The sequence below is a fragment of the Camellia sinensis genome, chromosome 2, assembly GCF_055761805.1.
Source record: "Camellia sinensis isolate YWXY chromosome 2, ASM5576180v1, whole genome shotgun sequence".
NCBI classification, from domain to species: domain Eukaryota; kingdom Viridiplantae; phylum Streptophyta; class Magnoliopsida; order Ericales; family Theaceae; genus Camellia; species Camellia sinensis.
Genome location: NC_138962.1, coordinates 92,377,912 through 92,391,234, shown reverse-complemented (window position 1 = coordinate 92,391,234; position 13,323 = coordinate 92,377,912). Strand labels below are relative to the sequence as shown.

Genomic DNA, 13,323 nt, shown 5'->3' with positions numbered 1-13,323 from the left:
TCAAATTTAAATACATTTTAAATTTTGTAATTTGAGTAGAATTCACACACTAAACATATATACATAATAAAAAACTAAAGTACTCAAGCTCAGTTGAATCAAAACTCATTTGAAATCAGTTAAAAAGACAAACAATCTAAGCTTCAAAATATTTTTAAATCTCGTTAAATTTTTAAATCATGCTTAAAAAATTTAATACTTGATTTAACTAGGGGTGTACCAAAAAAATTAGTGGAATTGACAAATCAATCCAATTAGGTCTAAACCGTTGATTTGGTCTGATTTTTATTACTTTTGGTTCTGATTTTGGTTTTGAAAATAGTGAAACCGTTGAAATAAATCCAGTTCGTGATTCCAAGGTTTTGGTTATAGTTCCAAACCAAACTGGGTCGTGATATATTTATTTATTGTTTATTTGTATAAAATAAAATATAACTCTTATAAATTCTAACCAACTTAACCAAATTAATTATTGCTAATTTATTTACTAAAATAATATATATATATATATATCGTATTTATTATTATATAAAATTTCTAGAACCGTAAAATTGAATCGAACCAAACTAGTTTTTATGATTTGATTTTGATCCGCGGTTCAGTTAGAATTCTAATTTCTCTAAAATTAGTTCATGTGGCTCAATTCCTAATTTATTATAAAATCAGACCAATCCGATCCTTGTACGCTCTTACATTTAACTCGCCTCATTTAAGCCGTGAATCATTAAAAAAACAAAATGGTTGGATCCTGGTTAAGTTCAAAAGACTCAAAACATAAGCTCCATTAGAAGTGGTCAATCGCCCACCTTCGCACCAAAAGTCCAAATTAATAGTCAACACAAGAATCAAAGAACATTCAATAGAACCCATTTTTTCCATTCAATAGAACCCATTTTTTACTTAATCAGATAAAGACTCAAGTATTCCTTTATAATAACTGTCAAAACAAAGTGCAATTCTAAATCTGAGTCAAAAGCAATCTAGCCCCCACTTCCCAAATTCAACGAACTCAAAATCTTCAACCAAAATGTCTCTCTTCCTATCCATTTTTCTTGGATTACTTCTTGGGTATTCTAGCATTACCAGTTCAGAGTCTATTGCCAATGAATTTGAACAAAAAAACCTAGCTCCTGATCCTCGTTGTCCAATGAACTTTACTGTTCTTCAGATGACGATGAAGAGCCCATACACGACCCAGTTCAGTGATGTTCCAACTGAGTGTTTTAACATTCGTGAAGGTTTTCGCGTAGTTCGATCAGAGTATCTTCGAACCACTGGCAGCTTCAGTCCTCCTCCTAACACATCCGAGGCGTGTTTTAATTCAATTCAGCTTTTAGTAACTGAAGCTCTGGGACGATTCGATCTTCGGTCCAATTGTTGGCCTCAGATCAGTTGGATAACAAACATTTGTTCGAATATTACAACCCGGTCAGATTTCGAAGCCTTGATTTCTCAACCTGAATTACAGAAAGTGAACAGCTCTTGTAATCAGCCACTGGGGGACAGTTCTTCATGTGACTCATGTACTGCCAGCCTGTCGAGTATCGAAGATGCTTATTTTTTTGGCTCGACAAATGGGAACCTCTCAGATTGTAGTGGGTATCCACATATGTATGCTGCTGCTTTTGCTAATGATTTTGGGCCTACTGATCCGGCAACTGCCAAGTGTTTGTTCAAGATTTTACTCAATCCACCCACTTCACCCATTCCAGGCAACAGAAAACACAAGATTATGCTTCTTGGGGTTGTTTTTGGTTGTGTTGCTGGCTTCTTTGGATCTGTTTTTTCGGTTTGGCTTCTTTGGCGGTTGCTCAATCGTTCGAGGAAGAAGATACAAAATTTTGCTGAAGTTGCAAGATGCTCGGGTTTGGGATTTGGGTTATTGGATGGAAGTACAACCTTGGTGAAGTTTACAATTGAAGATATGAAAGAGGCGACTAAGAATTTCGATAGGAGAAATTTAATTGGAAGAGGAGGATATGGGAATGTTTACAGAGGCATATTAGCAAATGGGTCTGAAGTTGCATTGAAAAGGTTCAAGAATTGTTCTGCTTTTGGGGATGAAAATTTCACACACGAAGTCCAGGTCATTGCAAGCGTTAAACATGTAAACCTTGTCGCCTTGAGGGGCTATTGCATTGCAACGGATCCTCTGGGACCCCACCAGAGAATAATTGTGTGCGATTTGATGCACAATGGAAGTGTGTATGACCATCTTTTTGGATCAGGGACAACAAAGCTTAGTTGGCCAATTCGTAGAAAGATTGCTCTTGGAATAGCACGCGGGTTGGCTTATTTACACAACGGGGCACAACCTGCCATCATTCATAGAGATGTGAAAGCTAGTAATATACTTTTGGATGAGGCATTTGAACCAAAACTTGCTGATTTTGGATTGGCAAAATTTACCCCTGACGGGTTTTCACATTTGAGTACTAGGATGGCAGGGACTCTTGGTTATGTAGCACCTGAGTATGCTTTATATGGGCAATTAACCGAGAGAAGTGACGTATACAGCTTTGGGGTAGTTCTGCTTGAACTTCTGAGTGGGAAACAAGCAGTTGTGTCAGTTGAAAATGGGCAACCTCTTCTTTTGACAGATTGGGCTTGGTCACAAGTGAGGAAAGGGAACCCGCTCGATGTTATTGAAGAAGGGATGCTTGACATGGCATTGCCAGAAGTAATGGAAAAATATGTTCTGCTTGCTATTGTTTCTGCTCATCCACTGCTCCATGCCAGACCAAATATGGAACAGATTGTAATGATAATGGAAACTCGTGATCTTGGAGTTGTACCGTCAATTCCAGATTACCCAATTTCTATTCTAGAAGGCATAGATGATATCAAGGAATCAGATACCCCCAATGTCTCTGATTTTATCTCAACTGATCAACAATCCTCTGAGAGTAGTCATTCAAAATTGGACCACAAGGAAGAAGATGACACTTCTCTAGAACATGCAGTGTGAGCCATCTAATTTGGAGGGATTGCTTCAGCCTCTGTTACATTCATTTATTGTGATCGATTGAGTGCATATTTCCGTTGTATAGATAAGAAGAATGAAACCATTACTTGGTTTGAGTAAATTCTTTTTTTTTTTTCTTTTTTTTTTTTGATAATCGGTTGTAGGATTCGAACCCTGGCATCTGCTCCACAATAGGTCACTTACTACAACTCGCCTAGACACCAATTGTGTAAGAGAGTTGGTAGCAAGTTTATGTTTTATTTAAATTAGGTTTTCTTATATAGATTATTATAAACTTTCGAGTTTTTCTAGCAACTAGCATAATTCTATCCTATTCTATTCTTATCTTATCTTATTTTGTCCGTTGGCACCCTATATTTGAAAATAAAGGAGAGAGAAGTTGGCCCAATGATTCGTGCAGTTGTTTCTTGAGAATTCATTTCCATCGATCTCTCAATCAATTAAACAATTCACTCAATCAAATTTAGATTTAATCTAACTCAATACAAATCAAAGTAGATCTAAACAAATAAAGGACAAGAGGGAAAACCACAATTGGAACACATCCAATAGCCACCAAAGTAATCTACTTGGAAGAATAGGAAATCACACTAGAAATTCCCACACAATCACTTAGTGAATCTATGCCCCAATTGCCTCAATCCCTAATGCCTCTTCCAATGCCATCTTTAACACATAATTGCTTCTTTAATGCTGAATTCATGACGCTAATATCAAATCTACGATAATAAGCCACTCCAAAATCCATAAAAGCTCCCAAGCTCAAATTCTCAGAATTCACCGAAGAACGCTACTCTCGAAAAGTGTAATTGAAGTGAAAATCCTTGATGATCTTCCATTTATAGAACTATGATCACAAGATCATTCAAAATTATCAGGGTTGTTAGAGAATATTGCCACAATATTGCATTTCCATATTGTAAGCCGATAAATAGGCCTTTATATTTTAATAGCTAATCATCAATTTCAATACAATATTTCTTTCTCTTCTCCCATTTTTCCAACATAATATCATAGCTATAGATTAAGCTTTTGTGATTTCCATCTCATTAATGGTGGTCGTAGCCATCTTCTGGACCCAAGGTTCTACTAAATACTTTTTCTCCATCATCATCTTCCCGCTTCCTAATTTCTTTTCAAAACTCCAATCCTCGTATTCACAGTCCATCCATGACAGTAAACTAGTCGCTCGTCTGACAACTACATTTGCTACTTCTAGTACTGCCTTTACCACTAGTGCCACCACTATCTTTGTATCTATCTTGTTTCTCCAGATGAACCACTTGTTGGAAAAATGGTTTAATATAGGCATATTTTTTAGCTCAATTTGAGTGGGTCCTAAACGTCTTTGGGATGAGTCCGAAGAGGTGACGTGTTCCTTGTCGCGTGGCAAGTCACACGGTGAAGACGGAACGTCAAAACCATTTATGAGTGAATGGGAAGTTGACATCGTTTTCGGGTCTAACATTAATTTTTATTTAGATAAAATTCATTTGAATTTTTTCATTAAAAATTATTGTGCGAATTTAATTTAATTCTAAATTCAAATTTTGAGTTCCTAAGTGGTTTCCTAAAGTTTGTAATTGTGGGAATTTAATTTAATTCTAAATTCAAATTTTGAGTCCTTAAGTGATCTCCTAAAATTTGTACCTCTTACTTTATTTATTAAACTATTCAATTTGTTTAATATATATATATATATATATTCATTAATTTAATATATATGTATATATATATATATATATTCCTATAGTTTAATTAATAAAAGTTACTTGAAACAGTTCTCTACCGGTCAACTTTACAAATTGTTTGAACAGTGGGTTTCTTGTGCCAACGGTCAAACAAATTGTTTGGAATAAGTTGTGCGCCTGTTCACTTCAAGGAACATTGCTAGAAATCGGATTTTTAGTGGCGTTTAAAAAATGCCGCTATATCTATTAAAAACGCCGCTAATTCCTTTTGCGACGCTTAGTACCAAACGTCGAAGATGCGGCCGTCGCTATAACTCTATGGCGCTTAAAAAACGTCGCTATATGACAATAGGCGGCGTTTTTATAAAACGCCTCTAAAAGTCCTCCTAACGGTAACATGACGTCACCATGCTGTTTAGCGACGTTTTTAAAACGCCGTCATAATTCTGATGATATTTAACAACGTTTTTAAAAACGCCGTGGTAGCCCCTTCTTTTTTTAAAAAAAACTGTGCTAATTTTATGTTATTAAACAAAAAAAATACCTATAATAAAACTGAAAAATAACACTAATATGAAATAATAACTCCCATTCACATAATAAAAACTTATCAAATGATAGTTTACAATGGTTGTGCAAAAAAAAAAAACTTTCACACACCAATCATTTGAATGACATTAAGGAGTCACAAAAATTAGATGCCCCTCTATTTGAGCCAAAATAGGAATCTGAGTTCACCAATATACGAATACCTGTGAAATACAAGCAAAAAACACAATTAAACACCTGCTTAAAAAAGATTTTAGCTTCCAAAGAGTAAATTTTATTTCTTCTCTCCCACACACCTGCAGAGGGGTTTTGGGGAAGGAAGAAAGAGAAGAAAAGAAAAGGATAGTAGAATAATTACCTAGATAGATAGAATACAGACACTAGAATAATTTGTTATTTAAGCATCTACCTGTGAGCTGAGATAACATCTTGTATAATGTATCTGTCTAGCCAGTCAACATTCCCACACATATAATCAAAGATGATCCTTGACCTGAAGCACGCATTACTAGTCAAAAACATGAAAAATGATGCACCTTATATGACTAACATAATGAATATACAAATTCTTTTGGCTGACTTGTATGCCTTGAGAAAGTTAGGCATGTCAATCACAATTTAATTGAATCTTGCATTTGACTTGTTACATGATCCTGATAGTGCATAGAAATCATAGAGCAACTAGATTGTAGCATGATCTAAAGGTCGTGCTCTGGACACCTAGCATTCATATTGCTTTTCTAGGTTGTGCCCGAGACTTCAAGCAGTTATATTGTTTTTGAAAACTATTCTCTAATTTAGGAAAATACCGATAACATGAAAAAGCATTGGTGATATGGTCCAAAGCTTCTTTTAGAGAGAAAAAGTGGCAAGGGTATTTTTAGAGTTTTGATGAATTATATTCACATTTCAGGAACTTGAGCTGATATACTGGAAGCAACCCAAATAGAAAAGTGCTGAAGATTTTTGCTTTTTCATTTTCAGCTTATGAGGTGGAATGTGGTAACTCTCACAGAGCGCTGTGGGATGCACTCACAGAAACAATAAACCAATTCAAGGAATTTCTAACACATGTATTCAATTAGTTCATAAAGATAAAATTCCAATGGTGTCACATAAGAAAAACTGACAAAACCAGACATACCAACTCAATTGGTCACCAAACAAAACATATACTATGACCAGAAAGGTACAAAAAACTGTCAAAAATAAGTAAACCACAGAAAATAAGAAATCAAGCCAAAAAAGTTGGATCCAAATGCTAAGAATACTACCAAATCCAGATTCTGAGATTGGGGGAAAGTAGTTTTTTTTTTTTTTTTTTTGGAATTGATTAAATCTAAGCATATTTGGAAAAACTGAGAACAAAAAATAGTTAGTACCTTTCTGCAGTACCAAGGCATGCAAGTAACGGTGTCCAACCACATAACAAAAATCTGTGACAAATGTGCAACAAGATTGAATCAAATGGAATTGAAGTATATCTTCTCAGGCAACTATAACCACAAGAGTAGTTAATTAAATACTAGCATATATGAAAAATTATCAAGAATATTGTCAACTACTAAAAAAGATGAAACTATGAACGGATTAACAGAAAAAGATGAGCAAAGAGGGAAAATTATAGAAGTATTACCGGTACCCATGATTCATCATTTTCAACATGTCCATGATTCTGATGGTGAGTTCTGTGGCTAATTCTCCTGTAATTATATATCAGTCATATGCACAAACACCATTTCTTCACAAACTCAATCTAGACAGATATACAAATATCAGAATAAAAGAGTTAAGATCAAGAACACACCATCCATGATAAGACACAAGAATTGACGAATGCAGGAGATGTCCAACAACACTATTCAACAAAGAGCTGTTGGAAAAGCTTCCATGGCCACTGCAGATTCAAAAAAAAAAAAAAAAAACAAACACAAAAATAAGCAGCATTAACAAAAGAAAACACAGAGCTAGAAACTATTCTCATAAGGCAGCACTTTTGAGTGCATCAGGTTGGAACTAATATGCTTGAGATCATAAGTCCTAATATGGCAATAAGAATGTAGATAACATATGACTCTCTTATTCATCCACTCGTCCATCAAGTCTGTCTCATACCACACACACAGCCACGCAGAGAGAGACAGAGTGCACAGAGGTTCACTCACTCTTATTTTTGAATTAAGGGTTTCTGTTAATTTTGAAAACTTACAATTTTTCTGTCTCTGTTTTCAATTTTGTATATTAAAATAAGCCTAATCATTTTCAGCCTCTTCTCTTTGCATTTTGACTACCAACTATAACTAGATTAGTGGATCATTGAACATTAGCAAATACATGATAAACCAAGTCAACTAGCAGCATCAGGTGCATGAAAATATTAATTGTTTACCTTAAAATAAGTTGTTATTTTACTATTCAAATAGCAAACTACCTCAAATTCTCTATTAAAATAAGTTGAAACTAGTAAAACAAATCCATTGGCATAAACTATTTGAAGGTAAACTCATAACATTCAAGGATAGATTGTCAATAAGTTATTACACTTGTTCCATGAATATGGCATGAATTGATAACACACAGAACATAGCAGCAGACCTCATCAAGGATGTCATTCATATATGCAAAACATTGAGTAATCAAATTCCCTCAAAAATCAACAATAAAAAAGAAGACTGTACCCAAAAAAAATCCCAGCGAGTTGAAAATCTCATATCTAAAAGGATATTGTTTCGAATGAAAATTTTTAATGAGGAAAGACTATATATTTTCAAATGAGAAATTTCAAGTCATAAATATATATTTTTGAATGAAAAATCTCAGATCTGAAACATATATTTTTGAATAAGAAATCTCAAATCTCAAACACATTTTTGAATGAGAAATCTCAGATCTGAAACATATATATTTGAATGAGAAATCTCAGATTTGAAATCTTAAACATATGTAAACCCTAGGAGAAGAATCGATGGAAGGAAGAGCTTGAGAGAGAGAGAGAGAGAGAGAATACGAAATTGAGATTGTAGACAGTGGTGCTCACCTTAGTCAACGATGCAGATGGTGGTGGCGGTGGAGGTTCCAAATCGAGAGAGAGAGAAAGAACTTCGAAATCGAAATCACTCTGAGGTTGAATCGTAATATCTGAGAGTGAAGGGTTTAGAGAGAGAGCCAGCGATCGGGAGAGAGAGCCAGCGATCGGGTGAGCGAGCGATTTGAGGGATTGGTTTCTCTGAGACTGAAGGTTTCCCAGATTCAAAATTCATGACAGATCTGTAAATAATAAAAAGTAATGTCAGGCAAATAGGTACTGAACCTCTCAAATTCATGACAGATCTGTAAATAATAAAAAGTAATGGTTAGTTAAGAAACAAAATCACATTATTGGAAATACAATGTCCAAGAACTCAAACAAATACGCCTAAATACTAACTTCCAGGTCTCCCAGCATACCTGGTAAGCTAATTCTCTCGTATGACACATGACAAGAGCAGCAACTTGTCCTGCAACAGGTTCAATCTGCTGCAGAGTAGAAAGAACAAACACAGCAGTTTTCCCCATCCCTGACTTTTCTTGACAGATGACATCCATTCCTAAAATAGCTTGAGGTATGCACTCATGTTGCACTGGTGAAGAAGGAAACAAAATCAGAGCGGATGAATCCTCAATAAGTATAAATGATCTTCCAGATCCTTTTAATGGAAAGGTTTAGCAAACCAGTTTTTTGGCCCAAATCATGAGTATGGAAGTAGTGTTTTTTTACCTGAAAAATATAAAATACTTCAAGTTAAAAAAAAAAAGTATGGTATGCACCAGCATGAAACTGAGTAGAGTGACAGGCTGAACTATAATTCTGAAACATCATACGAAAAGTCTCCAAATATGCTGGGTACCAAGATGTCCCACTTGCTACAAAAAGCTTAACAAGCCATCTGTCATCGCATGAACAAAAGAAAAAACTAGCAAAATAAGTTTCAAGCCCACTAAAACAAAAGCAAATAAATATAAATTGGTGAAATAGAATTGAAAAAACCAGCTTCAAAAGGTTTCCAAATTACGTATTTTGTAGAATAATGTCAAAAGTAAAGCATGCTCACAGGTAGAAAGCAGCTAAGTGGTGTACACGCAAGAATTCTACAATATCTTATACACAAACAGAAACTGATTCAAAATCAGCAGCATAACTCAGATAGCTTAAAAGTTCTTTTTCTTAATGTTGGACAATGAACTTTTACATTCAATAGATGATGGCATAATCAGACGTACATTACGAACTTACAATTCTTGTCATCCACAAATTTCCATGTCAGGCTCTGTAAAAAGAGCAGCAAATGATTGCAGCATTTTCCAACTTAAGATAATGGACCCCACCTAACACTAATTATAGACTCGACAAGGCAACAAAATCATACAATCCTAGTTTCCAACAAGTGAATTAGGCAGTATGAGTCTGCGTATGAGGAGCATAAAGTTTTGAAGACCTTACTCGAATGAAATCGGTGAGGACGCATGAAGGCAGGATCTTGGGCGGCTTGTAAAACGTGAGCTCGACTAACTCCCTCATCTTGTCAGGGGTCTGCGGCAACAATATGGTAGCAGCCTCATCTATACTCTTGACTATTAGTAAAAGTCTAAACAATCTAAAATAGATTCTTAAAATAAAAAATAAAGAACTCAGATAAACTCTATCAAACATAGACATACATGTGACGACGTCGGTCCATGAAGGTCACAGGGTGGTCTGAGTAAGCACAGGAGATGAAGGAGATGGTTTCGCCGAGAAAAGGCCATCCAAGAGTGCCTAAAGGAAGTGGGATTGGCGATCTTCTACAACTCCTCCTCTTCTACAATTTGAGTACCTGTTGCAACTGTGATTAAAGCAGTGTAAAGCAGCCCAATAATGAGCAAGCATAAAAAAAATCATACTGCATGTTCCACCCCTTACTAACTAATCTGACAAACTTAAACTCTCAAAACCTGATCCTCCATGCGATTACTGGAAATTCCTAGGAAAATAGTAAATTAAATTTTAACTCTTAACTCCTACAATTCATGTTCTTTTTGTTTCAACAAGCAAAAAAACTCCATGATTTAAAAAATAATAATAAAATAATTTCAAATCAGCCAAAACTTGTTGGCTGCTAGATTCTTGGCTATTTGGGAGCCAAAATCGTGAGAAACCTAACATCATATTTTAATAAATTTGTATCATTGTCATTGGCTCAAATATAAGGACTAGAAGTGTCACCATCGATGTCACATCCGACCCTATATACTTGTGCATCATCTTCCAATAACTATCCTTTTCCTTCGAGAAAATAATGATTTCAGCATGCATAAAATAAAGAAATTTCAATGTAGGTGACTTTCAATAGCATGGCAACCTAAGATATACACAAGCAATCAAAAGAAAGAGAAAGTTCTTATGGAGACCATTGCCTCCTCTCTAATTGCAAATATGAGACTAGATATCTAACAAGGCAAATCCTTATACTGACAAAAAAATTGAACTTGCAATTATTCCACTACACACTAACAAAACAGTACAGTAAATTACCAAACTGGGATACCTGCGATCCCAGATACAGAGGATTATATATATGCTATTATAGTTGATATAGGTTGAAGTAATTTTTCCAGAACAAGACTTGTTTGTCAGGACTGTAAACTCATGCTGTGGTGATGTTATAAAGCAACAAGCAATTCTACATTTAAGACAAATATACAAACCAGCTTACTTGCGGGCCAATATTTAATCTTCACAAGGCTTTTTATATATATATAACGTTCTTTCTAAAATTTTGATAATGTAAAAATACTTTCAGTAAAAAAGCTTCACATCTTGAGAGAAAGAGAATAACACACAACTCACCTCCTACTTCCATCTTCCTCTCTGAGCTTCCTCTTCAGCATCATCTTTGCCTCCCTCAGGATTAATTACGTCCATCCCCTCATAACCAAGCATTCTGGATGCAAGAAGAAAAAAATAGGCATTCATTGAATCATTACAGACTAAGATTCTTGATACAAAACATCAATTGCTTAATAACCTACATGACGAAGATTATAATGATGTCCCACATAGATTTCCATACAAAGAGATAAGACTTCAAATGCACATGGCATTCAAACCACCAATAACAGCCTCGTGTGAGTTACTAACAAGTTTACATGATGAAATAAAATTTTGAATGGTGTTGATCAAGTCTCCAAAAGTGAGCATATGACACATAAAGAATCAATTTATTGTATTATGATGAAATGCAGGAAGAAAAAGCTGTATCCTTCATCTTCCCCCTTATACGGGCAGCAGAAAAAGATGAATGACCAACTGGAGCTATCAATTCACTATTTTTCTCCTTTTTACATGTCGTTAGGCTTCTTTAGTACACTTTTGCTGAAGTATGAGATCATTAAGCATTTTCTAAATCAATTAACAATATATAACCCGCATAAGACACACAAGAAGTTTTGGTTCTCTCAAATAATGTTCTATTTTTTGAAATATTTCCTTCTGTTTCACATTCCAATTTTGTAATATTCTTATTTTCATTTCAATGATGTTTCTGCTAATTTTTTCAATGGCAACTATAAAGAAAATGGAATAATAATAATCAAAACTCTACTAAAAATGTTAATCAAGGAAAGCCCTTTCAAGTGGATCGGCATATTATACATGTAATAAAGACCACTAGTTTTGGCCAAGAAAATGTGTCATATACTAACCAAATTGAATGGATGATAACTCTAAAATATCACATTTATCAATTTCTTTTTCAGAATAGTTGCAAGTACTAACATGATCAATAGCTCGTAAGATCTCCTAGGTTCCTTCTATCAAATGTTAGAAGACAGGACAGTAATTATGTGATTTCAGAATAACTTGAATCTCAAATGAATGAATGCTAGAACTGAAATAACAGCAAAATCAAGCGCATGAAAAAAGAAAACAATCCAGATTTATATTCTTTAATATTTTTTTCCCAGTTTTCTCAGCAACCAAACAAAGATAAGGCAATGAAACAGATCATATACAACTCATTGGTGAAAAACAATTACTGAAACAGAGCACATACAACTCATCAATCACTGAGAGAGAGAGAGAGAGAGAGAGAGAGACGGGAAGGAGGAGCTTCAGAGAGAGAGAGAGACAGTGGAGCTCACCTTAGTAGACGATGGTGCAGATGGTGGAGACCGATCTGAATCTCTGCGATGAAATCACTGAGATGAAATCGCTCTGAATCTCTGTGATGAAATCATTGAGATGAATCTCTGAATCGCTCTGATAAGGGTTTAGAGAGGGTTGAGAGAGATAGAGAGAAAGAGAGACAGTGGAGCTCACCTTCGTTGGTTCTCGCTACCTCGCTCTAAGAATGAACAAGCGGTGGAGCTTCGAAATCGCTCTGAGATTTATTAGAGAGAGAGAGAGCGCTCCAGATTTGGGTCTTAGCTGAGTCTTAGATTCAAAATTAGGGTTTGAAAAGAGGGGGACACCAAGCGCGTGAGGCACAACACATTTGAAGGCGTTTTTCATATTATAAAACGGCGTCGTTTTGTTAAATAAATAGGTGACGTTTTATAAACGTCGTTAAATATTAAAAAAGTGACGTTTTAAAATGCGTCATTAAAAAAACGCCGCCTAAACCCTTTTTTCCTGTAGTGGAAGCACCTTTTCGGGTCTAATTTTTTGCCTATATATATAGATACTTTTCCAGCAGTTTAGAGCCCCGAGAAATTCAGTCAGTTTTTTTTTTTATATTGCTGTCCTCTTTGCTCTAAGTACATATATTCTTCATATATAATTTTAGGGAAAAATATTCAGAGAGTTAGAACACAGGTTTGGTTCGCCGAACAAATTGTTTGGAGTGCTACTACAATTTGTGAAGATCATTGTATCCTGGGAGATAGACGCCACTCAACCGTAAGCACCGTAGCGGGGCGAATCTGTCTTAAGGACAGAGTGTGACACACTCGACTTGGTCTTAATTTTAATTCGGTTCGATAAATAAATCTGGTATGTTATTTATTTATTTTGTTTGAATTTATTTTCAAGTTATTTTATTTTACACAGAAGATTTGTTCCAACAATCTTAAGACAGATTC

At 35.1% G+C, this 13,323-nt stretch overlaps 1 protein-coding gene and 1 long non-coding RNA gene across 3 annotated transcripts; one reads left to right on the top strand and one right to left on the bottom strand.

Annotated features, from left to right (window-relative positions):
• The first annotated feature begins 916 nt into the window (after positions 1 to 916).
• On the top strand, positions 917 to 3,374 carry LOC114320033 (putative LRR receptor-like serine/threonine-protein kinase RKF3). The gene has a single exon (XM_028267121.2). The coding sequence runs from the start codon at positions 1,028 to 1,030 to the stop codon at positions 2,966 to 2,968; it is 1,941 nt and encodes a 646-aa protein (XP_028122922.2). The 5' UTR covers positions 917 to 1,027; the 3' UTR covers positions 2,969 to 3,374.
• A 1,850-nt stretch (positions 3,375 to 5,224) lies between these two features.
• LOC114319570 (uncharacterized) lies at positions 5,225 to 12,876 on the bottom strand. Of its 2 annotated transcripts, XR_014361344.1 has the most exons (13): positions 12,563 to 12,876; positions 12,385 to 12,465; positions 11,093 to 11,186; positions 9,925 to 10,079; positions 9,707 to 9,825; positions 9,088 to 9,152; positions 8,674 to 8,983; positions 8,264 to 8,493; positions 7,034 to 7,123; positions 6,863 to 6,929; positions 6,609 to 6,662; positions 5,636 to 5,719; positions 5,225 to 5,429 (listed from the first exon to the last, which is right to left on the bottom strand). It is a non-coding gene; the product is annotated as an uncharacterized LOC114319570 (long non-coding RNA). The 2 variants fall into 2 exon arrangements; XR_014361345.1 differs by lacking the exons at positions 5,225 to 5,429; positions 5,636 to 5,719; positions 6,609 to 6,662; ... (1 more) ...; positions 7,034 to 7,123; positions 8,264 to 8,493 and adding an exon at positions 8,511 to 8,556 and having other exon boundaries at positions 12,385 to 12,876.
• Positions 12,877 to 13,323: the final 447 nt, after the last annotated feature.

Coding starts and splice junctions, on each gene's coding strand:
- LOC114320033 (XM_028267121.2), top strand. CDS start 1,028: ATGTCTCTCTTCCTATCCATTTTTCTTGGATTACTTCTTGGGTATTCT.